We start from the raw sequence: 26,956 nt of genomic DNA, 5'->3' as shown, positions 1-26,956 counted from the left end.
CTATTGGTGATGCTATTGCTCCTTTGGCTCTTAGATTCAAACATTTTATGGTTCTGGGAGATTTTAATATACACTTGGAGTGTAAGGATAGAGCAGAATCTTCTTCCTTGTTGGAGTCCTTGAGGGCGTTTGATATTGTGCCATATATCCGCCCCCACGCATGTGAAGGGCCATACCCTTGATCAAGTATTTGCAAACTGTTTAATTCAGACCGAGCCCCCCTACCCCTACCCTGGTCCAATCATTATCTGATCAGTTTTAACCGCATCGCTGCGGCGGTTATTTTTCCGCTGTGCGGCTTTTTTCCAAAAGCCGCGTTACATGACGAGCTCGGCTCGTCATCCGCACACGACCACCGTGGCTGATGATGAGCTGAGCTCGTCATCAGCAGCGAAGGGGTTAAGCTACCTAAGGTGATAAAGTATGCACAGGCCCAAGTTAAGCAGCCATCCTTCACCTCAATAGCTTTTTATAAGATCACTCCAGAGGCTTTTAAATGCGAATTAGATCTTTATCCACCCACTCTTATTGGTGATATATACCTGGATGCTGAACAGCCAACTCGCCACATTCATTGAAGAACACCACATCCTCGACTCCTCCCAATCCGGCTTCAGAAAAAACCACAGTACAGAAACCGCCCTCCTCGCCGCAACAGACGACATCCGCACCCTACTGGACGAAGGAGAAACAGTAGCCCTCATCCTCCTAGACCTATCAGCGGCGTTCGACAGTCTCCCACCACACCCTAATACGCAGACTCTACGACGCAGGAATCCAGGACAAGGCCCTCGACTGGATCTACTCCTTCCTCTCCGGCAGGACGCAACTGGTCAGACTCCCCCCCCCCCCCCCCCCCTTCCTCTCAGACCCCACACCTACCACCTGCGGAGTCCCCCAGGGCTCCTCCCTCAGACCGGCGCTCTTCAAAGTCTACATGGCTCCATTTGCCCCCATCGTCAGAACCTACGGACTAAACATGTCATACGCAGACGACACCCAGCTCATCCTCTCCCTATCCAACGAGCCCAACACCGCCAGACGCAACTTTCGAGAAGGCATGGAAGCCGTCGCCAAATGGATGAAAAACTGCTGCCTACAACTTAACACCAACAAAACAGAAGTACTCATCATGGGCCCAAACCCCGACACCTGGTGGCCTACTGCCCTCGGAAACCCGCCAACCCCCACAGACCATGCACGCAACCTGGGAATCATCCTGGACTCCCGAGCTCAAAATGGACCGCCAGATCAACTGTCATCTTCCTGCTTTCACACCCTCCGCCTCCTTCGTAAGACCTTCAAATGGATCCCCCTCGAACACCGAAAGACAGCCACCCAAGCCCTCGTCACCAGCAGACTAGACTACGGCAACGCACTCTACGCCGGAATAAACAAAAACCTCATCCATAAGCTACAGAACATCCAGAACGCCACCGCAAGACTGGTCCTCAACCTGCCAAAACACTGCCAGCACCTGCGCACACTCTACTGGCTCCCCGTCGAGGCGAGAATCACCTTTAAGATGCTCACCCACGCACACAAGGCCCTCCACGGCACCGGACCAGCATACCTGAACAGCCGGCTCAAATTCCACACACCCCAAAGGACCCTACGATCAGCCCAGCTCCTACGCCGAGGTCCCCCGCACCAGAAAGACAAGATCGGTAGGCTGCTCCTTCTCCTTCCTCGCAGCCAAAGCATGGAACGCCCTTCCGCTCCACCTCAGACAGACAACATTGCTCCCCATCTTCGCAAGAAACCTCAACCTGGCTCTTCGACAGACCCCCTCCTTGATGGAATGGAACCTGCACCCACCCCTGGCGCCTTGAGACCCTTACGGGTGAGTAGTTGCGCTTTAACAAACTCCTGATTGATTGATAAATAAAATGGATTTCACAAGGTAGTCTGTCCCTGGCCCCTCCTATCTCACGCCCTCTAAGAATAACTAGATCTTAAGCTCCTTGGTTCACTGACACGGTAAGTCAGTGCAGAAAAGACTGTAAACGTCAGGAAAGAGTTTGGAGGAAGGGTTTTAAAGCGGAAAATAAAAAACTATAAAGAGGCTTCACAGGCTACCATAAAAAGATACAGGAAGCTAAGAAGAGTTTCTTTGCTTCAAAAATTTATTCTGCAGGAAACAAAAGCAGGGAGATCTTTGACATTGTTAGAACCTTTTCCACACCTAATGCTGCTATTAGGCTTGCCTCTCCCTCGGATGAGTGGATTGGGAACCTAGCCAATTTCTTTTACACTAAGATAGTGTCTATACAAGCTTTGTTCAATGATCCAGACTTGACAGATGGGTGGACCTCTCTACGGGCTGTCCCCCAGTGCCGGGAAGATGGGTGCTCCCTCCATCTTTCCGCCTATGCCTTTAGAGACATCCCTAGCAATAATCAAGGGATTGAAATCTGTTTCGCCTGTAGATCCTTGTCCGGCCACATTTTTGGCTTCTATGGCAGATTTTGAACCCTATTGTTAATCGTGTGTATAACACTTCTCCTCATAGTGGACGGGTCCCAGCCAGATGGAAGTGTGCGAAAATAATTCCATTATTAAAAAAAAAACTACGGCGGATCCTATGGTCTTTACTAACTATAGACCTATTTCTCTTCTGTCTTTTTTTTGCAAAAACAGTTGGAAAATACGTCCACACAGTGATCAGCAATTTTGCAGAGGTTAATCTGTTTCATCCTAGCCAGTCTGGTTTCAGGCAGAATCTTAGTACTGACTGCATTATTGCAGGTATCTGAATCCATTAAAGAGACCTTGGACGTAGGTGGCAAAGCGGTTTTGGTCCTTTTGGACCTATCCGCGGCATTTGACACCGTGCCCCATGGCCACCTCCTGCAGAGACTGAGGGAATGCGGGCCTGAGGGCACGGTGCTGCAGTGGTTTACTTCCTTTTTAGAGGGTAGAAACCAGGATGTTTGGGCACCCCCCTTTTCGGCCAGGGTGTCGACTTTTGAGTGTGGGTGTGCCTCAGGGCTCTATTTTGAGCCCTGTACTCTTTAACCTATAGATGGCCCCACTAGCATCATTGGCGGAAGATAAAGTGGTCACAATAATATCATACACCGATGACACCCAATTGCTGTTCACCTGCAGGAAGGGTGAGGAATTCAATGGGGAGAACATCAATAAGTGCCTAATAAAACTTTTGCCTGGCTTAAACATAATCATTTGAAATGTAACGCCGACAAATCTGAAATGATCTTCTTTGGCCTCCCCCGTTGGATGTCTGGAAACAATGGTGGCCCCAAGATGTCTCCTCCCCAGTCCGCGGTTAGGACTGTTAAACGTGGGTGTAAAAATGGATGATGCCCTCTCCATGGCACCTCAGGTTCTGTCGTTAATCGGAACTTGTTTTGGTCTGCTGAAGATGCTCCGGAGGTTTTATTTCTATTACAGATCGAACACAGAAAAATGGTTATTCAAGCACTTATTATCTCAAGGCCTGATTATGCCAATGTCCTATATCTGGGCCTTCCGGAATTCTTACTTAATAAACTGCAGGTGGTGCAGAACGCAGCAGCCAGGGCTGTCTTGAGCCTAGGGCCTATAGACCGGGTCTCTCGCCATCTTAAGAATTTGCATTGGCTACCGATGTGCAGTAGAATCCGCTTTAAAGCTCTGGTCCTCGCTTTCAAGGCCCTGCATGGTATAGGAGCACATATCTCTAGCAGAGTTTTTTTTATGTACCTGGCAGATCTCACATCTGCCCATCAACACCTTATGGTCACCCCTAAACACCTTAAAGCCCGCAAAGGCAGTCTCTCCTTTCAAGTGCAAGTGGCTGGACTGTGGAATAAGCTGCCTCTCGCTCTTAGACAAGTCACTAATCTGCTTGCTTTCCGGAAGCAACTGAAAACCTGGCTGTTTCAACAAATAAACTAATATTTACGTTTCCTATCTGGTCTTCCTTTTCTCTCTTCCTTGTCTCCGCCTGCTCTGGGTCTTCCTCTGTTTTAAGCGCGGGATACTCGTTTGAGTAGCTGTGCGCTTTAGAAATCTTATTTAACATAACTACTGCCAACTCCTAAAACAAACTTTTTCAATGAGCACACTATTTTGATAAAATTAACCAAAAACAGATCCTGATTATCTTTAACGATAATGGACTGCATTCATCAAAAGATATTGACTTCTTCATTTTAATTCAATTACAGACATGGTGGTTTGCCAGTGCAGGCCACTATCCCTGTAATGGCAAGTCAGTTTGCGACCCTTTTCATTAAAATTTATGAAATGGGTCCAAACTATCCACTTTGAATTAACATTTTTGGAACTGACCTGCTGGTACCTGGGTTGGTTTGCAAAACTCCGCATTGGTTGCAAAAGTACGGTTCTAAATTTGTGCTAATGTTTTTACATCAGGACGTTAGTGACCATACATGATTAAGGCAAGGGTTGTAACTTAGAAGAAAATGGGCTACTCTTTTGCTAGGAAAAGCTAGCATCTCTTCCCCCAGTTATACAGGAAAAAAGGCCAGTGCCTGGGGCTATGAATTGTTTGCCCCAACCACCACTACATGGGCTGGGGCTGAGACGCAGTATGCACTCTGCTCCAGTCTGCAAACACTGGGTTTGTTCCCGGCTAGGTAGAGCAGGGATCTTATGGTGAACAGCAGAAAGCTAGCAGACCACCAGTAGAACAGCATGATGAGTTTATTGTATGAAAACCGAAGCACTAGTCTGGCATATTCAAAGTGGGCAGATGGTCCCAGCTTTTCTGAACTGTGCAGTTATTTTGTCCCAAACACTTTCTCAGTGTTCGTGTATGCTCTCTTGGGAAGTATGAGTATCTTGGAAGGAAAGGTGATTATGTACTAAACGTGGATATTTGGTGCACCAGAACATATGTTGCAAAACAAAGTTCCCGTGCCACTGGGCCACCTCCTGCAAACTGTCGACAGACTGGTATTCACTAACTTCATTTCTTAACTTGCTGAAGTCTTTGCTGTTTTTTAATTTGCTTTCTCTAAAAAAAATTTTTAAAAATCACAGAATTTTGCCATTGGATAGCCACTGACCGTTCTGTTTAGGTCTGGATGAGATTTAACCCTTTCGATGCTGATGACTAGCTCAGCTCGTCATCACCCATGGGTGGCGTGTGCTGACGAGCTGAGCTCGTCATATAATGCGGAAAAATGAAAAAAGCCGCACAGCGCAAAAATGACGGCAGCAGCGATGCGGTTGAGGAGATTACTTTTGGAACAGTTTGGCTCAAATGTATCAAAGTATTCATGATTGCTGGCTCCGTTAAGCTCCCCTGTCTCAAGTGAGCAGGAAGATCGTTGCATTGCCAGAAATCTGGTGGATACTCACAGGACAGATGCTGTACCCTAGTGTGTCCCCAAACATTCAGGATTAGAAATTCCTGTGGCTGGCCCTCATGCATCCAGAAATTAAGTTCTGTTGATGGGGTCTTCATCCTCTTCATGGTACAGGGGTAGTATTGTTAATCAACATGTCCTAATTTTTCACTACTATGTAACTTCCTATCCTGATATACAGCAATGCCCAAGTGATCTTTCACACCTCAACTTTAAAAATAGTATATTAGTGTTGATGATCCTTTAATGTAATTCCTTTATGTTGTACTCTTAGTGGAAATTGGCTATTCTGCATTTTTTCTCTTGCCAAGTCCAGCTGTGAAATGAATACTTGAAAGTATTGATTGGCAATCATCGAGAGCATGTCGAAATAACCTACCAGATCTTCTGTATCCTAACCTCATCATTGAGCAACTTCATAACTTGTGCACTTTTCTTCATAGCTAGCGGCTTCATTCTAACCTAAATGTGATGCTTTACCCGAAAGAATATCACTTGTGCCAATTAAATCTTGTTGTGCCTCCGAAATCGTGTTTTTATGCCACTGATTGTTTTCATGATTGCCATTTCTGTACCATGGTAATGATCTTCGAGTATATTGTTTTGGAGAGATCAAAGCTGCCAGCGACATAATTTTTGTTTCCCCTTAGCTCGAACGCTGTGATTGCCCCTTTGCTGTTAATCTGAGACTGCAAGATGTTTGTTCTCCCTCACAAAGTAAAGTTTGGGGTGGTCAGGAGCCGAATTGGTGGGCGAGGGCAGGGCGGATGGGATGGCTAGAGGATTGCTAATACCACCGGAGAAACAGCACATCAGCTGCTGACTGCCCTGTGATCATTGCCGATCTGTTGTCTATAAGGCTTGCTTTGAGCTAGTCTGCATGCTGAGACGTTTTGCTTTGCAGTGTGCTGCAGCTCAATATCATGAGAAGCTCAATGCTCTATATTGCTCTTCTGGGTCCCCTGCATACTGAGGTTTGGAAGCATGTTCAAATGGTTATAAAAGGTCTGCTGCAGATTAACTTAATTTTGATTACTCTAGTGAAGTTTACAAGGATGCTTGAAGCCTTGACCCCTTTACCAGTTAATTACTTTGCAGATACATAATGCTTAGGATGACATGGAACAGTAAGGCGTGGTTAGAATAACTTTTTTGCCAACATTAGTCTGTTACCTACACCATTTGTTTGGCAAAAGCCTTAAGCTGCTGTGGAGTTCTGGGTGATCCTTAGGAGTCTGGTATAATTGGCCAGTGTCAGTTGTCTGTCATTGCGTTTTCGATTGCGAGAACTTGTCAGTTACAAGCAAAGTTTGTTAATGTTTTGTATTGGCGAGTGGACCAAATGGAAAACCATTCTAAGAGCTCTTTGTAGATCTTTATGAACAGTTACTATTATGCCATTTTCTTTTGCTGTATCTTCAAATGATGTCCATGTATAGAAGCCTGGAGTAATTAGAAGATAGTCTAATTTTTCAAGAATGTGGCGCATATAGATTGATTAACCTTGAGACCTAGAGTAATATACTGGCCAAAATGGAAACCAAGTTCGGTCTTGTGATCCATTTACTGCAAACAAGCCTACACTCCATTCTGTAACTTGTGGCAGAAACTGATATTCCCCGTGCCAAAATAGCTCCCACTCTCGCATGCTGATACCAGTCTGACAATATCTTACTAAGGCACATGCACAAAAACATTTGAGTAGGTGTTAAGTGTCCTGTGGAGTACCAAGCCTCCAGAGGCAGCCGTCCTTTTGGATATTTTGCCCGAAGGTAAAGCCCTAGATGCTCCCTCTATCAGAGTGTGCACAACAGGAGGAACTAGACCGAGAGGAAAAACCATACTCACAAAAAATTTACATTTGTTTCATAGCCTTTAGAAAAATATTTTAGAAATTGGACCTATATGAATTATTTTCCTCACAAATGGAATATTGGCAACTCCCTGATCATTACAGCTCTTAAATTGGCATTGTAATCGGCCATCATTTCAACAGTTCTCAAGTTTGAAATGTGAAGTTTCCAAGTACAAATTACATAGTGGCGTTGTAGTTCCAGCACTGTAGTTCATCACAACGCCCTTGATGTGCCACTGTATGTTCCTCTGTTAATCTCAAAGGTTAAATATTAATCTGAACTGAAAGGTGACTTTTCGAACTGTTATTTAGGTTGCCACTTGCCCACTGTTTGATAGTTATGAACTCAAACTTTTATTCTTGCCCAACTTGAATGCTGCCAGTTGCTAATGTAAAATCAAATAGGGGCCCTCATTTAAAGGAAGGTCGTGTTTCCTCATCCAGCTTCTGTGTTGCTCAAGTACATTATATTGTTGGCTTGCTTTTATCTGGCATTGCATTTCCATTCAGGTAGTTTGCTCTGATTGGTGTGACTACTTTGCATCCCAAGTTCACATTGGCTCTTTTTGTGCCTACTTGTTCCCCATGATCATATAAGATCCTTGCTCTGCATGTATAATGATCGGCACCTACTTGCTGTACCTCCGATATGCATCCTATGTCTGTATAGATTGTCATGTTGGCAGTGCCTCTGGTTTGACTTCATGTTCGCTCATTTGATACATGCCTGACTTTTCCCCATGTTAACAAATGATCTTTGCACGTAGGGTTTTCCTTTGTGGACCATGGTCTGTGGCTCATTGCTGTCTTTTAAGCACTCTGATTGGCTCCTTGTCACCCCCAAGGGTCTCCTTGCTAATTTTGTCTTTCTCTTAAATCCTATGCCTAAACAAAGATTTCCCATTTGCATTACTCTGCCTTTCATTTCAGGATTTGTTGGCACATGGTTTCCCCAAATAGTGGCAATAGATTTTCACTCTGGCAGTGTTCTCTGCTTGTGCCTCTCCTTTGCTCCCCAAGCCAATCGAGTGTTAAATCCTTGTCCTCCTAGCTTAACTCAGTTACACCCTACGAAGTGCCTTTTTCTGCTGTGCTGTATGTCTGCTTTTTACTGCTTTTTCCCAAGGTATCTGATCTTGTGTGCCAGATTATTTTGTTCGCTTTACCAGTTTACTTCTCTTGTGATGCACCTTTTTTGCAACCTGTGTGCACATGGGATGTGCAAACTATGTTCGCTGTGCTTACAATTCGCTCCCCATGTCCACAAAGCCTCCCACCCCTGTATGCTCTTGTAGCTTTCTCATTGTGTTTGGTTGTGGAATTCTTTTTTCAACGCTTCTCTTTTCTCCCCTTCTCCTTCTATTCCCCTTGTGTGTGTGTCTGCCTGCTGCTGCTAACAGGGAGGATTTCGCTCCATACAGGTAATGCTTTTATTATCTGCTTTCATCCTTTGTCATTCCCACTAAACGCCATGCATGATTCCCCGTCAGTTGCTGCGGCGTAGACTAGCTTGAGCTGATGTATTTTGATATTTGTTTGCCCCAGTGCCCTCTACAATGGACTGACATACCTCATTCAACAAGACCTGCTTTTATCTCATTTCATCTATATCTCTGAAGTAAGCTGGCCTATTCAGTGAGATGACCTCAGTTTCCTGCTGCTGACTGATCTCCCTTTCACCATTGTTGACTTCAGCCATCTATCTCCACCTTAGGATGAATGTCCTGTCCCTACCCAGCCTAATGCGCCATTGATCTTCTCTCCCCCTAGTTATGGGGCTCAGTCTTTCAGTTATGGGGCTCAGTCTTTCAGTTATGGGGCTCAGTCTTTCAGTTATGGGGCTCAGTCTTTTTTTGCGCCTTTGAATTAGGTTGATATGCCCTGCCCCATGGTGTCCTTTGTTTGGTAGGCTGAATTCTCTGGATTTAGATTAACTGTGAATGTCTGCCATTTGCAGACATTGCTTTTGCTGTGCACATTTTGACCATTCTACCTGTTCCTTTTGAATGCATTAGTCTGTTGGGGTCACTTTCCTGTACCTGCAGTAGTTCATTAACAAATCTTAAGTCTTGTGATCTAAAATACCAGGGGTTGTGCCAAATGGGCAAATTTGCAAACCGTGGATTCTCTTATTCGTGCAAGGTAGATTATTTCCAGGCTGGACTCAATCATGGGTGATATGAACAATGTTTGTACACATGTGCATGCACTGAAAAGGAAGGCCATAATGGTTGAAGTAAAAGCTAAGACTGGTGATGCTAGTTCAAACACCACACATTGTAATCTTTATATTTAGGTAATAAATGTATCATATTTACCATCTGTGTATGCGCGCACACACGCGTATGTGTGTGTGTATATATATATATATATATATATATATATATATATATATATATATATATATATATATATATATATATATATATATACACACACAAGCATACAGACACTGCAGTGGTAAAATGCAGAGTTTGCCAATTACTGCAAGTTGCGTGTTTTCTCTTTCTATGTTTTTGAACACTGCTGAAACCCAGTACCCAACCACAGACCTTTTCATTGTGATGTGATTATGTATAATAAAGAACTGCACTTAAACTCGCCAACTACGCCCTATGAAGAGATTGAGGCGAGGGGCAAGAAACACAGATGACCACCCCATTACATGATCCTTGGCAGCAATCATAAACACCTGAATTTCTGCTCCTCCAAGCTTCTGGTGCAGATCTACTATATTTGTAGCATGGGATTCAGGCGACTCGCATCACTCTTCGAGGGGAGGATATTGGGGAAGTTAAATACTGGGGACAGGTAACCAAATATAAGGCACGACCACAGCAGGCATGAATACTCTGAATAAAGCTGTTGAAACTCGTTCATGCATTTGCACCTCATACCAACCAATATCAGGAACTCCAAATAATACTTCTGCAAGTCCTTCGTTCAAACAGTCCTAGCCTGTCTTATATTAAACTGCTGTATATCGCCTGTTTCCTGCTGTGAGTGGTCCTTAATGCTGTTCATAGATTATTATATTACCACTTGCTGCTGTAATGTGGGACAATAGGCATTTTTGGGTGGGAGGATGCTGGTTTCCCTTTTGTGCAAACCTCACTTCCTTTACAATCTGTGGGTTTCAAAAATCTTTGAATGTAACCCCTTAAAACAATCTCCCAACCTCATTCACATCTTCATATTTTCAGATTAATCCTAATCTTCTGCTCCATGGGCTATATAATTTTTTAAGAGCAAGTGAAGGCCCTAAATACTTCAAATTCCTCAAACAGCAAGGGTTATCTGGTCCACGTGACCTGAATCACCTGTCTTAGTAAACCTATTTTCTTTGGTTATTCTGGTGCATATTCTAGAAGCCTTACATCTTGAGTACTTTTAGAGTTCCTAGATGCCTACTTAAGTATTCACACAACCACCTCAGACTTGCTGTATAAGGTTATCCGAAGAATGTCTTGGTATCCAAATGGAACTCAACCGTTTGCATATAGCAGCTTCCAAACTGCTGCCGATCCAATCCATTTCTTCAGTTAGTCTTGCAAGTAGTTTCTGTAGGAAGATTGTTTTTTATGTGGTAGTACCAATGTAAGGGCACACCATGCAAAAGTACAGACTACCCATATTGGCGTACAGGGCTTAAATTAACAATCCCAAGTGCGCTATTTATGGTAGTGTGTTCGAGCAGTTTAGGCTTACCAGAGCATAGTGTTAAGCATCTATGGTACACACCAGTCAATAATTGAAACTAACCCATGATTTTTTTTAGACCAATCTAGAAAAATAACACTTTTTAAATATAGTTTTAGACACCAAAATCTTCGGGATCAGGTAACTAACTTAGACATTATAGATTTTTACAGATGAACAGTAGAAAATCCCAGCTGTCATATTTAGGGAATGAGCCTTGAACACGACAATGTTACCCAATGGGAGGAAAAGATGTACTGTATAGGTATACCTGCAAACTGTTGTAGAAGGTATCCTGTAGGGTTTAAGGTGCTTGGGGCCCAGGTTCCAAGAAACCACAAGCATTGTGTTGGTAGCCTCGAGCCCTGTGTGGTAAAGTTTAAATGGACCTGTCAAAACAATTCTGCAAAGACTGGACTTGGGGGCAAGTCAGGCAGAACCCAACGTGGAGCTGCTCGTAGGGACTTCTAGGCCAAGAGAACACAGGCAGAAGCTGTGAAATTGGGCTGTGGGGTTTGGGTGCAGAGGTTCTGGCTGACCACTTAGTGTTGGAGGCTCTCACCGTACTTGGGCTACCTGCAGAAAAGGTAATAGAAACAGCAGAGACACTGTTTAGAGCTTTTCTCGTCTGATGTCTCTCGAAGTGCTGGTAATCTTTCCCGGTGGTGGTGTTTGGATTGAACCCAAACAAACGTTGGTGGAGGCAAGTGCCCAGGTAGTCAGGTTATTGGTGCCAGGGGGCTCCTGGAAGATCTAGGGTCTTGAAACTCATCTGAGACAGGGCTGCCCTGGAGCCTCTGGGATCTCCTTCGATGGGCCTGATGGTCAACACGAGGTACCGGGTAGATGCTTTTGGTTCCCGCACGTGCAGGGGGATGGATCCTCCACCCCATGGGAGATGCTGCCTGGTGGTTGAAGTTGCTCAATGGTCCTCCACAGCTTTGGTAGTTTGCACAGCTTCTGTACAAGTCAGGTCAGTGCAGTTGTCTTGGATCCAGCTGCAAGGTGCAGTTTGGTTCCAAGTAGTGGTAAAGTCCTCTGTTCTCACGGTGACTGACTTCTTTGTCCCTCCTTTCGTTCCCAGTAGACACATCTGAGTTCCTTATGTCCGGGGGCAACCTAAATACTGAATTTAGGGGTGTTAAGTGGAGTTTAAGGTAGTAGTCAATGGGCTACCTACCCCTGGGATAACTACACACCATATATGACCACTTCCTGTGGAGTGGGCGTAAACCTGGCCCGGAGTTCCTAGTTTCACTAAAACAAGATGGTGAAACCCTTCTTCGAGTGCCTACCTCAGGTGGACCACCTTATGGGTGTCCGTAGCCTCATAGTGCAATACACCTACTAACTAGTTAATTTTCCCACTTGCTCTGGTGACAAATGGGCCCCTGGGCAGGGAATGGCATTTTCCAGGTCTGAAGGAAGCCTGGGCCGCATATCCAAGGCGGCAGATGCTTTGAAGCCTCTAGCCTTCGTATACTAATTCGCTAGCCATCCTGGTGGTGTGTTCACCTTCCTCTGGAGCAGGTATTGTTCCTGTTCTGAGAGAGTTGACTCTCCGAGCAGGGGGTCAAACTTTGCCATGGTGGCAGGCTGGAGGAGTCCAGTCAGCCTGCACACTAAGTGACTGGTAGGTTTCAGGGGGTATCTCTAAGGTTCCTTTTGGGTGCATGTCATAATAAATCCAGTACTGGTATCCGTGGATTTATTAAGACTAGGTGTTTGATACCAAACACCATTATTTTCAGTGAAACCACTGTGTAGCTGGGTAACTCGTAATGACCAGTGGCCAGTACATATGCATAAAATGGCTCCCTGAACACTTGCACTGTTGTGGTAATGGAACCAGACATCACAGGGGCACATCTGCTCATGCAGATATGTCCTCACATAAAGTATAATGCGCCCTGCCTTAGGACTCCAAGTCCTGCTGTAGGGGTGACTGGGATGACTTGCATATGATGTATGCAGTGTATTTTGGCATAAGTAGTGGGCAGTGTTTTTGAAATGGCTTGCACCATTTCACACATCTTGCAATTGCAGGCTGCATGCAGTTTTATGTGGGTCCCTTTTAGGTGGCACAAAACATGCTGCTGCCCAAAGGGACCCTCTTCAGTGCCCATGCCTTTGGTACCAGAGGTACCATGTATCGGGAACTTACATAGGTGCTAAAGCCATTGACAATGGGGTTATAGTTACCTTTACCTGTGTTAAGAGAGCCCGAGGGAGGGGGGGGGGGGGTTGGGTTAGCAGGGTCCCAGTGCACTTTGACAAAAAAGCATCTGTGCTAGGGCAAAAAGTGGGGTTGACAATGTAAAAAAGGGCATTTTCCTACAGTTTCCGGAGTTAAACAGGTTGGTGACAAAGAATACAGTTTATTCCCTTCACCACATGTTTTGGAGCATGAGCTAATTTCCTAGTCCATGGAGTCTAATTGGCCATTCAAAGTTCTTTGTCTCTTTCCGCCACCTCTGATCCTTAAGATTCCAGAAAGTCAAAATTTCCAACACGGTTAATGATTCTTATAGTTCCTGTTTGACAAATTTTATTTTTATTTTTTATTTATCCTGCTTTCTAACAACAATTGGAGACTGGTTTTTCTCCTTTCCCCGTCACCTTTGAGATTGACAGAATTGCATGCTACTGTTGTGTGCAACCAGGCACCATTATACCGGTGAATATTGCTTTTTTATCACTGGAATCTTGGCTGTCCTAAGCCTTTAGGTTCTTTCCTGAGATGTTCATGACTATAACTAGAAACCTTTTCTTCCTGAAAAGGGATGGTCACACCCCCAACCTGCATATTTTCAAGAGAACAGAGTCATCATCTGTGCCTGTTTAGTTCAACCTATTGTTATGTTATGTTATGTTATGCGTTTTTATTTGGCGCACAGATGCTCCAGCTAAGGAGCGTCCTGGCGCCCGACAAGGCAGCTGCACAACACAACTAAATAAAAAACAAACAGTGTAAACAACCTAAGGGAATAAAAAGGTTTTCACCGCACGGCGAAAGGAAAGCAAATCTCTCATTGTGTAGCTCCTGGAATAATTTCACAACTTAAATGCCTCATTCAGACCAAGTAGTAGTCTGGGCAGTTGCTGGATAGGTTATGCTCTTTATACTCGATTTTCTGGCAGCGTAGAGGTAACTTTCAAAAAGTGAAGATTCCCAGCTATTTAATAAAAATCTGACTTTACAATTTGATTGGGTTTTTTAATAAATATGAAAAGTCTTGTATAGGTCAACAGTTAGATTAAAGTGTATAATCTATAGCTTGACTTTTCCTATGGTCCAGCTACAGCCAGACCAGTGACAATGTTTTGGGCGAACATGAGATTTCTAGTATCACACCCTTTCAACTCTTGAATATTATGCACCATACCTTGCAGGCAGTAAAGTACGCTTAGGGTTGACTTATTTAATAATTGAAATCAGGTTTTTGTACCTGTTAAAAGGTTGATTTTGACAGGTCTGTGGCACAGTCTTCAATATGCTGCGTTATACTTGAGCCATGTTTTCACTGCCACTGTAGTGAAAGACAATATAGGTGCTGCAGTCCACAACTAGGATTTTTTTTCTGTGCCACGGCTGTACAATTTACTATGACCTTACAGGAAAATTAAATGAGCTGATCTGATTTTAAACCAGTTTCAACACGTTTTCAAAGTCAGAGCACATGCACTTGGTCCACGATAGCAGTGCCCCAGTGTTGAAGATTACCAGCAGGCAAGTCAATAAAAACTATGGGGTAACCAAAAAATAAAGCTGTCACTTTGCATCACCCAGTTTATAGTCCAATTTGGGATATGGTTTCCAACTATTGGCAAAGGTTGACAAAAGATCACACGAGTGACTTTCAGGTTGATTCTAATACTGTTAGCACCCATTTCACAGTGCCCTTCACAACATCCCCCTTTAGGCGTATGCTATGCTCTAACAATGCGTGGCAGGAAAAATTTGGGAATTGTGCTGGGAGGCTTAGTATTAAGCAAGGGGTGGTGTGGCCCGTGCTTAAACTGTAGAATTTTATTTTGACAATTCAGAGATGCTAGTACACTATAACACAACCTGTGCTCAAGTTTACTGGCTTCATGAATTGCATTGTTTTTTCTTTTCTCAACTGTAGCATTTTTATCAGAGCAGAGCCCAGCCTCCAACAAGTGCTTCCAGAGTTCAGAGTACGACTTCTGCCCGGGCAGTGCCCCCGGCTCACGTCTACCAAGCGGGTTCTCAGGTGATGATGATCCCTTCCCAGCTTTCATACCCTGCTTCTCAAGGATACTATATTCAAGGGCAGGTGAGAACGGTGCTGCCATTAAGCCCATCATTGTTTGGTGTCACTTGGTTTTCTTATTTTCATTGTAGTTTTGCTCGAACACCCACCCCCGCCCCCCCACTCCTCCATCTTGTGCTTGCCTACTCCCTTATTTGTGTCATTGTCCTGTAGTGTTTAAAAATCACTCTATTCTCACTCTATTCTTCGTAGTCACACAAACCCAGCAGTCTCATGCCTCCGCTGATGGTAGGAATTAGTCCTGAAGATTGTCGTTGTTAGTACCTGCATGGTTTAGTGTCATTTAAAGAAGCTCTTTTTATTTCTTTAATATCTGTAAAGCATATTTTGGATTAACACTTTACAAGCTTTTCAACTTTTATCACATATATCTGTCCCATTCTAGCGTGCCCTGGCAATGTACAGTTGTTAAAAGGTACTTGTTTAGCTCAGAGTTGCAGATAATGTGTGGATCTAATAGGGGAAAAAAGTGCAGAACCCTGAAGGGCGTGATTCTAATGACCTTACTTTTGAGCAGAAGATTGACTAGATTGGAATTAGTTGAACTTCCGCTGCAGTCTTCATGGTTAAGCATGCAGGCATATAATCCTCCTAGAGAAACTATTGGAATCAAGTTATATTTGAACCTAGTGTTTTTTTAACCTGCATTTTAATAAACATGTTGGATGTGATGAGATGGTTGAAGTGGTAGAGGTAACTGTTAGAGTCCTTTTTTGTTGTTGCATTGTCTGCCCATGGTCATAAAGACCTAAGATCTAAAGATACTTTATTTAGATGTTATTGAGCACTCTACAACCTAGTCTTCTTTGAAAGGAAATGTGTGGTAGGATAGACCTAGTATATGGGCATTCAGAATGAATAGTTGACAGGTAAGTTAACTTGTTTTCTACACGCTAGCTGCAGGGATTGTTTGCAGAGTTCTTCAGTGACTTTCATGGGGTCAAGGGAACAGGTGCTGGCCAATTTGTTTTCTGTGCATGAGATTGGAGGAACTATATCCTTAACATTTGTAAGATTCCTGCTTTGTAAAGTATGATTCTTAATGTTTTGTAGGGCAAGCCTATAGGTGGTTTGTTGCTTAGTGTGCAATTTAAATTTACACTTTAGGACATGTTACATAAACCTTCACTTGTTTTTGGTGATTGTATTATGTCTAATTTCTGGGGGCATCAATTCTTTAAAGAAAAGAAATTCAACTCTTCTAGTAAAACCAAAAATTGATAACTAGTTTTTGCAGCATGAATCTTTTTCTGGATTCACATGCAGTGCATTATGCAATCATCTAGTGGTTGGGTCCAGAATGCTTTGTTAGTCCTGTTTTTTTTTTAATGCTGGGCGTATGTGGCAGTTTGGTGCTATGTCTGTTCTCCTGTGACATCAGACATGTGCCCCAGAACTCTGCATGGTCGTAATCTTCAGATTCTTTTTTCTGTCTGAGGTTTGATGGATCGTCTGACTGGGAGAGAGCGAATATCCACCATAAAGAGACATCTGTGGAAGAGAAAAGACAAAGCACCGAAAAACACTGACCACCACGGAAAAGTTGATTAACGTGGAAGGGAGACCATGCGGTTGGGGAAAGCACAGACCAGACAACAGACCTGTCAAGGGAAATGGCTAACAATCCCTTTAAGGTTCTGGCCCATGTGGTACCACAAATTTGCCTAGAAGAAAAAACATTGTTTACCCTCTTCTTATCTAGGGATCATAACACCGAAGGCTGCGAGGAGTCCGCTCAGTTCCACGCAAAGTCACCGGACTAGAGCCAAGCAGAGAGGCACACTACACCACAATGCAGGTGTGCAAGAAGTGCCTATCCCTAAGAGCTTGGGCTGTTGAGCGAAGACGACAAACTGGGCACTGAAACTGCAAAATTTGAAGGGTCCGACGCCAAGCGAGAGGTCGTCAAGATGGTACATTGACCCTTAAAGAAACCCCGAAAAAGATCTCTGGTACCGACTGAGTGTGCAGGTGGGAGCTGACCAAAAGTTTGCAGACTCAAAGTGCCGAAAGGCTACCTCAGTGCCAAAGGATTCCTCAATAGAAGTGAAGTCTAAATACCAAGACTTGCTCGATGTCTGGCGCGAAAGGACAAAAACAGACCTTTAAGCTCTGGCTCCTAAGAAAAGAACGCAGAAAGCGATTGACCCCTGGCAAGAAAGGCGCTGTGGGCCCCAATTGTTGCGCTTCTGCAAGAGAAAAGACTTGAGGCATCCCCTCTGGTATTTCAAAGCTTTTGGGAGAATTTAGTCTGGAGGAATCAGGAGGTCGAACTAGACTCGCTGACCAAACTCGCCACAAGAACGGGAAATAATCTTGGAGGACGAAGAGCTAAAGGACGAACAGTCATTCCAAGCGATGAACGCGGCAAGTGGCAAGACATCGAAGTAAACTTGACTGGAGAGGGAGAACTCCTACCCTTCAAGACCATCCCCTCCAGATGATATCGCCATGTACAACTCTGTGGTAATGAGGACAGCAGACTGGTATGGAGTACACTCGGAGAAAAGGCCACAGACCTGCTTTCTCCTTCATTCTTATAGCCTCCCATATCGGGAGCCAATATCACGAGATGCAACCTACAGTCATTGACCAGGGAGTGGAGGCCTGCAGCCTTCAAAGCCATGACTGTTGTTGGAGGAAAGTATAAACACTATTTCAAAGGCCAACTGTATCTTGGAGGGAATGCTGCTGCAGTCTTTGATCTTGGCCGCAGCAAGGAAGAGACAAAATACCCACCTACACATGCCCTCCACCCGAGGAAGAGGGCAAAAGGCCGGAAAAGGTGGGATGCAAAATGGAGAGGAGCAGCAACATAGTGAAGGATCGAAAACTCCAATTGAAATCGGTATGCCCATCACTGGGAAGAAATGGGTGAGCTCATTAACACCTCTCAAAGCAATTCCAAAAGCGGGAAGCTAGTCGGAAGGCAAGACCATTGCCAGCAAATGTCTGAAATCTACCCTTGATGCTGCAGACACAGCTAGTAGACAGATAATCACAGGCACAACACTCATTAAACACCCTGACTATGGGTGTCCGAGTTCAAAATCGAAATGCAGGCAAGCATCTTTAACACTCCCTTCACTGGAGAACTCTTCAATGCAGCAGTGGATTAAGCACCAACAGTTGAAAAAAGGCCTTCCTGTAGGATTGGGGGAGGGTCACAATAATCAAATTGATACTTAACATTGTCCAACACAGTTATTGCATAGAACTAGTAAAGACCCCACCAGGAGTCAAACCAAGGAAAAATCACACTCGATAGAGGATAGCACTACCTAGAACGCGAGGTGCAGTACCTTTTGGAAAAAAGGGTGTCGGAATGCAAGGAAGCTACTCTATCAACAGTCATCCCAAAGCCAGACAAATTGCTTGACCAATTCAAGAACTCAATTTTTCTAAAGAAACCTATATTTGCAAAAATTCTAAATGTGCACGCTACAAGATGTATTACTGCGGCTACGGAATTAAGACTAAATGGCAACCATATGCTTATAGGATGTCTACTAGCACATCCCAGTCAACCTCGAGCACAAATACTTATGGTTTGTTATCAAGCAAATCCATTACTGATTTAAAGTGCTCCCTTTCTGAATCAAGTCTGCACCAAGTGTATTCACAAAATGGCTGGCTACTGTGTCAACTTACTGAAGGAGATCCACATATACCAATGCAAGAATAACATCCGGACTGTCATGGACTCCCTCCACAGACTAGGCTTCACAATCATCCTGGCGAAATCTACAAAGCTAGAAAGGGAAAAGGCCTTAACAGGACAAGAATCCGCATGGTGGAGGCTAAAGCATTCACAGACCAACTTCTCACTACTACAAGGGGTAGTCTCCGTGAGGACTGTGTGGAAATTGACGGCCTTCTGCATTCTTACACTGCATCAAAGACTACCCATGACCCCCCCCCCCCTCCCCCCCAGTGGTTCCTGAACCAATGGTCAAAGACAACTGACTTCGGAGGATCTAGCGGGTTTAACACAATGTGTAAGTTGAAGTGGTGGAACAAGAGCAACATAACCGTGGGCAGACCCTTTCACACAGCCTACTCCAACTGACAATCACAATCACCATTGACGAGCCCACAGGGAGGTGAAAATCTGAGGACTATGGAGATCGGATGAAACCATCAAACCCACAAATGTCCTGGAGCTAAATAGTCTTCCTAGCCCTAAAGGCCTTTCAGACACAGGTGAAGAAGTCCGTGCAAATACTCACAGTTCAACAACTGCTCTGTCTGAACAAATAAGGTGGAACATTCACACGTGTTGTCCAAACTACCCCAAGAAATATGCGCATGGGCATTCTGTGAAGAATGACCATAACAATAAACCTGGCAAGAGTACAAAACTGAGGCAGACAAACTCTGCAAAGAAGTATCTATCACACGAATAGGAACTAAACTGACAGTTTCTTCGAGAGCTGGTGCACCCCAGAGATTGCCCGTTTGGCAACACCAGAAAACGCAAAATGGCAAGACTTCGCATCCAGACACCTACACTGCTGCTCCCAAGAGAATGCCCTGTTGATAGACTGGCCAGGGCGATTTGCACACAATTTTCCACGATTTCCCCTCATAGCCCTAGTCATAAGGAATTGCAAACAGTCGCCCGTGACAATAATCCTCATCGTCCCACAGTGGTTAAGACCAATGTGGTTCGTGGACCTGGTGAAGATGGCACAGGGGAATATAAAGGTGCTGATAAGGCTCAACCTTCTCGCCATGCAAAGGCGGTATAATCAACCCGGAGGTAAGCACCTTGAGCCTGGCTCCAGAGGGTATAGTTAGGCCACCTGCACCTTTCAATATGGTCCTTGGACATCCTATAAGAGGCAAGAAGGTGCTATTCAGCTTAATGGCAGAGATAAAAGTTCCTTATTCCTGCACCAAGGATGTGTCACCGCAGAATGTAGGACACCACAGTAGTGAGATACCTCTCGCTCGAGCTAGACGACTTCCCTACATACGGCTTGGTAAAGGTACACTTAGCAGCAATAGTAGCATACACAAGATGACACCTAGGAAGAAGCCTCTTCAACGCACCAGTATTTAAAAGGTGTCTAGAAGGGGCAGAGACGAATCTGATGGACATCTAGCCATAGATTCCTTACCCTTGAATTTCCCCAGGCATCAGACTGGATCCAGAAGATTTGTTGAGCAGTACTCCTGCACACCGGTAGGAGGTGTCGGTTGGCTGCGCATGGGGTTGCCCTCTCCGGAAGGGACGTCTGTCACTTACAAGCGCCACCTTGGTGTGCTGATGTAGGTTCTCTGTGCCAGGCAGTGCTGATCTGAGAGAAGAGTTACCCCTGTCACTTTGTGACATTTTGTCGAACTTGTTTGAGGTTTCTTTCCTCCTGGTGTGTTGAGGATGTTATTGAGATCTGGTTTCAAACCCTGTGGCGCCTGTTCCCACGGCATGTCTGAGATGGACCTGTACCTCGTTGGTTTGTGGTGTCTGGAGTGTTACCCCAATTGGTGCTTTGATTGCCAGGCCATGGCACCTAAGACTTGGAGGGAGAGCCCCCTAAAGCTTCTAGCGGGCCGGTATGCGATTTTGGCAAATTTCATTGTCCCTGTCGAGAGGAAGGTCCCGGGACCGTTCCAGGAGTCCGAAGTCTTTTCGTCCCATTGGAAATTGTCTGGGCATTCAGGTCTAAGATGCACAGAAAACACAAGAAACAGACTTATCAGTCAGCCGATGTGATGGAGGAAAATTGGCGTGCAAGGCCTAGTTGCTCAACCCTGGGCAGACTCTGCACCGCCCCAGTTTTCTAGGAGTCGGAATGGCCCCACTTAAATTAAGTAGCTTTGAGGCCATGCATCTCCTATTTAAGTGGCACTATCCGTTGTGTGGAACTGGGTGATGCCAGTGGACTGGGCATGTCTCGATAGCGGCATGATTTCTCACCCTACAAAGGCTACAGAGGAGGAATCTACATACACAAAGGCGATGCTCAGGGTGGCTGAGGTCCTCTATATACAGTTGCCCTCGGTTGCAGTCAAGACTAACATCTTGATAGAGGTGCTGCAACCAGGGATCTACTTGTAACCCCTACTCATTCAACAAGCCCTCACCACCGCTCTTCTGCAGACCTTGTCTAAACCCAGCACAGGGCCTCCAGTGAATAGGACGATTGCCTGGTGCCACTGCCCCAGGGGGGCCCAAATTACCTCACCCCGGAGAGCTTGGTGGTCCAAGCCTCCCCTTCTCTGGTGCTTTCTCAGCTGCCTCCCCAGACAGGGAATCAAAGAGGCTGGACAGCTTGGGAAAAAAAAAATATTCCACTAGTAATGAATTGCCGTTCGTGAATACTGCAATGTTATTCCCACACAGGCTGTGGGACAATGTTGTGCAAGTGCTGCCACAGGTCCCGCCGGAGTCCTGGGTCATTGCCTTCCACACAGTCTAAGATAGAAGCGAAGCATCAAAGTTCACTATTTGCTGTGGATTGGACACAACTGACTCCCTAGGCAGAGCGATTTCGACGACAGTGGCCCTCTGATGCCACGCCTAGCTGAGAATGTCTCTTTTCAGGGGAGGACCAAGCTTCCCTCATGGATATGCCCTACAATGGCACCCGTTACATCAGAAACTAGGCAAAATCTGCTCTTGATCGCTTTAAGGACATGCTGGCTAAGGTCAAGTACTTGGGCCTCTCAGCTGCCTCCCCCCCCCCCCCCCCCCCAAGTCTGCTTTCTCTTATGTTGTGGCTATGGGAAGGGGCTTTCAAACACTCCAATACCCTCCCAGCCACCAAGCTGTGCATGCTTCCCATCCTTTGCGAGGGCGTGGTAACCAGACCCCGTGGGTGAGGTAGCCAGCTGTCAGGTCAATCTCCCCCTCCCCTTAGCAGCTGCAGCCTCGAAACCTACCTAATCTCACCCTTCAAGATCATGGGGGTCCAGTTGGTGGCGGATACTTCCCCTTTGAGAGTACTACACCCTCCCAGCCATCATCTTACAACAGGCTGAAATAGGATGACTTGTCCCTGCTCCGAAAGGAAGTTGTGGCTCTTTGCCAAGGGAGCCATAAAGTGTTCCAGTACCAGAAGTAGGCTGTGGTTACTATTCCCGCTGCTTGTTCCCCAAAAAGGAAATGTGCTTTTGTCCCATCTTAGATCTCCGAGCCCTCAACTTCCTCAAAAAAGAAAAGTTCAAGATGCTCATATTTGCTTAGGTCTTGTGCGCCCAGGAGACTGGATGATAGTGTTGGACTTGCAGAACTCCTATTTTTACATCACTGTCCTGCCTGCCCATTGGCGCTACCTGCTGTTTACGATGGGCCTAGAGTGTTTTCAGTTCACCATGCTCCCTTTTTGCCTTACCAGGGCCCCTTGTGTGTTCACCAAGGTGATGCTGCACAGGTCAGGGGTGCCAGTCTTCCTGTGTCTCTACAACTGGCTGCTGAAGGCAGGCTCGCCCCAGGCTTTTGTCTCCCACCTCCAGACTGCAGTGAATCTCCTGCATTTGCTGGGATTCATGATCAACATTCCACACCGGACACCTTCTCACACACCCTTCTATTAGAACTGTTCTGGACAGTACTTTCAGGCTTATCCTCTGAGTCAAAGATATTCAGGCTATGATGCAAAGGGTTCAGCTTCTATTCTGGGATTTGGTTAGACTGGCTCAGATACTGCTGGGCTCATGGCCTCCTGCATCCTGCTGTTGACACATGCCAGATGGAATATGGGTGCTCTGAAGTGGGGCCTGAAGTTCCAGTGGGCGCAACATCAGGGGAATCTCTCCCACATGGTCCAGACCTCAAAGGGAACTGCAAACGACCTGCAATGGTGGCTACCAAATCGTGATTGGGTCCGAGGTAGACCCCTCTCCCTTTACCAACCACATGTCACAGTAGTGAGAGATGCGTCACTCCTGGGATGGGGTTGGCACCTGGGAGAGGTGGAGATCGGTGAACCCTAATCTCCAGCTGAATCCAGACTCCACATCGACATGCTAGAACTCGATGTGATCCGACTGACATTGAAAGCCTTTCTACCGTCCATCAACGGGCGGCTGTTGCAGGTGTTCATGGACCACACCATTGCCATGTGGTACTTCAACAAACAGGGCAGAATGGGGTTGTGGACCCTTTGTCAAGAGGCTCTGCGTCTATGGGCATTTGGAACAGCAGGGCATATTCCTGATGGTTCAACACCTGGCAGTTTCCCTGTACACCAGGTTGGATGGAGTCTGCCATCGATACCTAGCAGATTACAAATGAAGTCTCCACCCCGAGGTGGCGCAAGGTCTGTCAGAAGTGGGAAGACCTTGGTTAGGTCTGTTCTCCTTCAGCTGAGAATGTGCAATGTCAGTTTTGCGCACATAATTTCCAATGCGGCTCTTGGTCGAAGACTCTTTTAGTCACGAGTGGCGGTCAGGCCTCCTGTACGCCTTTCTGTCCATATCACTTCTGGCAGAGTTATCAAGGTTAGGAAAGACCTGGCTAAAGTCAAAGTGGCTCTGGACTGGACAGTCTGGTATCCTGAGCTTTTAAACCTGTCTCAATCCTCTTATCAGGCTGCTCCTTCTGGAGGATCTTCCGTTGCAGGGGAGTATCCTCCACCCAAACCTGTCCCATCTCAGTCTCCCTAGATTGAGTGGCTGCAGTTGACACATTTCGACCTTCTTCTCAAGTTTGTTACATTATTCTTGCAGGCAGGCGTCTCCCCGCCAAAATGGTATATTCCTGTTGGAAAAAACTTGTGGCGTGGTCATCTAAAAAATGGATCCCTTTTCTGAACCTTTTTCTGAGGTGCTGTTCATTCTTTTCCTTGCCCAGCTGGGCTCTGCTCTGGCCAGTCTCAAGTGCTATCTTACTGCTCTTTCTGCATTCTTGCCTCTGCCAGACCAACCCTCCTTTTTTTAAAGTCTCCTATTGTAAATGGGTTTTTGAAGGGTCTTGTGCATTTGTTTCCCCCATTCCCCTTTCATTATGCCAGAGTTAAACATTAACTTGGTTCTCACATTCTTAATGTGCACTCCTTTCGAGCTTCTACACAGATGTCCTCTCAGGTTGCTCATCATCAAAACCTCCTTTCTTGTCTTATTTACATCAGCCTGGATGGTGTTAGCTGTAGGCTTCATCTTCCAAGCCTCCATTCTTCTAAATTGATCTGGACAAACTGGTGTTTCGTACTAGGGCCTCTTCCTGTCGAAAATGGGAACACCGTTTTGTGTGGCCCAATTTATCACCGGCCCACCTTTATGCTCCGCCACATCTGTGTAAGGAAGAGGAGCAACTGTCTCAATCAACTAGCATTTGTAAAGCACCGCACTGTCACCCCAAGGGGTATATGGGTGCTGTCTCAGTCGAAGAGCCAGGTCTGGAGTCTTCCTGAAGTCTGCCAATGAGGGAGCTGAACGGATCTTGAGGGTAAGTCGTTCCAGGTTTTTGCAGCGATGTAGAAGGTGCAGCCACAGCTGCGACAGATGCGGGTGGGTGTGAGGGTGAGTAGCATAGGTGTTTAGAGGGTTGTTGGAAGTTCAGTTGGTTGATGTAGGCAGGCCCTGGGTCGTGGGGGGCTTTAAAGGTGTGTGAGGATCTGATCTGGCATTTGTTCGGGATGGGGGAGCAAGTAGAGGTCTCAGGTGGGGGGGGGCGATGTGTGTCCATTTGGGAGGTCCAGGATGAGTCTGACTGCAGCGTTCTGTATAGTCTGTAGTCTTTTTGAGAAACTGGTTGTGGATGCTAGTGTAGAGGATGTTGCTGTAGTCAAGGTAGCTGGTATCGAGGCCCTGAGTGACTGACTTCCTGGTGTTGGTTGGGATCTATGAAGATTCTTCACAGCATGTGAAGTGTGTGTAAGCATTAGAAGGAGACTGCATGGACTTGTCGTTTCCTGGTCAGTTGGCTGTCGATGATGATGCAGAGGTTGCATGCATGGCTGGCTGGTGTGGTTCTAGGTTGGAGTTCTGCAGGGTGCCAGCTATGGTCCCATGCAGAGGTGTTCTTCACGAAGATCAGTAGTTCCGTTTTTTTGGGAGTTGAATTAAAGGTAGTTGTCTCATCCATTTGGCTACGTTCGTCATGGCAGTTCAAACATTGCTTTTGGTGTTGGAGGGGTCCTCTTCAGCAAGAGGATTAGCTGAGTGTCTTCATAGATTATGTTGAGTCCATGGGATCTGACTGAGAGGGATCATGTAAATGTTGGACAGGGTGTGTCCGAGGGATGGCCCGAAAAGAGCATGGTCATTCGGTCTTGACTGCACACGAGTTCCGGGTGGACGCCCAATGTTTTGTGGGGTATGTTAGTACGAAGAAGGGTCAGGCAGTCAGAAACTGACCATCTCTCGATTTGGTCTCTCTCTCATCAAGACCTGCTGCGCACTGGCAAAGAAGCAGCCTCCTGAAGACTTTAGGGCTCATTCCAACAGACATAAAGCTGAGATTCCTGTGTTAGCACTTGGAGTCCCAGACCTGGACACCTGTGAGGCTGCAATGAGTTTACCTAGCATTACTGACTGAGCAGCCAGATTCGCAGGGATGGGCGTTTTGCCCCGTGCTCCTGCAGGACTTCCTAGTTCAAATTTGTCACAGACCCACCACCGGGAATGGGATTGCTTGGGTATCTATTCAAAAGTAGAGAATCTGTGGCTAGAGGTCTCTGTGATGAACCATTTACTTACCTTGAGTAACGCCTTTTCTGTTAGAAACAGTATCTAGCCGGAGATTTGTTAACGACCCACCTATCTTCTGTTCTGCAGACATATGTCTAGGGCTGATCACTTTAAGATCCCTAGTTTGGACACAGCAGTCTCAGTGCACTTCATGGCTCTGCACTTCATGGCTCTGCACTTTATGGCTCTGCACTTCTGGAGTGGAAAGTCATGAAAAGTAACTGCTGTCAATGTGCCAAGGTTGCGCATATAGATGTGATGCCGACGTCACTACTGACGCGGATGCTGCTACTGCATGGATCAGACAGATTCCACTTGCCGATGCGCAGGGTTTACTGCTCACAATCTTCCGGATCCAGTGTGATCCCTGGGGAAATTAAAAGGTAAGGAATCTACAGCTAGATATAGTCTATACCGGATAAGGCCTTACCCAAGTTAAGTAACTCATTTTTTCCACCCAGGTCAGCACCAACGCTAATGTGAAACCGTAACCTTGTACTGACAGAACTATTGAAGGCACTTTGAACTTCAGCACAAGTTAGAGCGATCGTTCCTGACCTTGAAAAACCCCCTCCTAATTGCAATCACATTATTATGTAGGGTGAGCGAACTACAAGCACTATCCAAGCGGGAACTCTCTGTACAAATAAACAGATCAGAATCTTATGTGGACAGACCCACACTTTCTTCTGACATTTCACAGTTCCATGTGAATCAAACTATTCTCGCAGTCTTTTTCCAACAGCTAAAAACACTTGTGTTTTATTTGAAAATAAAAATAGCTTGAACAAAAAAACACATGCTGAGAGCCCTGCACATGCTGGACTATACTCTGGGCAGTGATGTACTTCCTGGAAAGAACAAAGGAAGTCGGAAAGGGAATCCAGTTCTTCATATCCTTTGCAGATCCAAGCAAAAAATCCCAGTAACAAGTAGCACAGTTGCAACATGGATAGTGCAAACTATACAGCGAAGTTACCAGAAAGTTGGCTCACATTTGGAAACCAGACCTGTAGCGCACCTGTTTGCAAACTTAACCTCATTTTAACACCATCTGCAAGATGATCCAGAGATGCCACAACACAATCAATGCACAGGATGTGAATCCAGAAAAGGATTCATGCTTC

At 45.6% G+C, this 26,956-nt stretch overlaps 1 protein-coding gene across 3 annotated transcripts in view; it reads left to right on the top strand.

The window, feature by feature from the left end:
* Positions 1-26,956, top strand: part of EIF4G1 (eukaryotic translation initiation factor 4 gamma 1) — a 1,004,595-nt gene that overhangs the window by 228,660 nt on the left and 748,979 nt on the right. For 2 of the 3 annotated variants that reach the window (XM_086944450.1, XM_086944449.1), the window contains 2 exons: positions 8,595-8,615; positions 15,024-15,194. In XM_086944450.1, the coding sequence (XP_086800576.1) occupies positions 8,595-8,615; positions 15,024-15,194 (192 nt within the window). The remainder of the gene's footprint in view (positions 1-8,594; positions 8,616-15,023; positions 15,195-26,956) is intronic. The other variant, XM_086944451.1, reaches the window with a different exon arrangement.

The sequence above is a fragment of the Lissotriton vulgaris genome, chromosome 11 (genome assembly GCF_964263255.1).
Source record: "Lissotriton vulgaris chromosome 11, aLisVul1.2, whole genome shotgun sequence".
Classification (NCBI taxonomy): domain Eukaryota; kingdom Metazoa; phylum Chordata; class Amphibia; order Caudata; family Salamandridae; genus Lissotriton; species Lissotriton vulgaris.
This window is presented reverse-complemented; position numbering and strand designations above follow the sequence as displayed.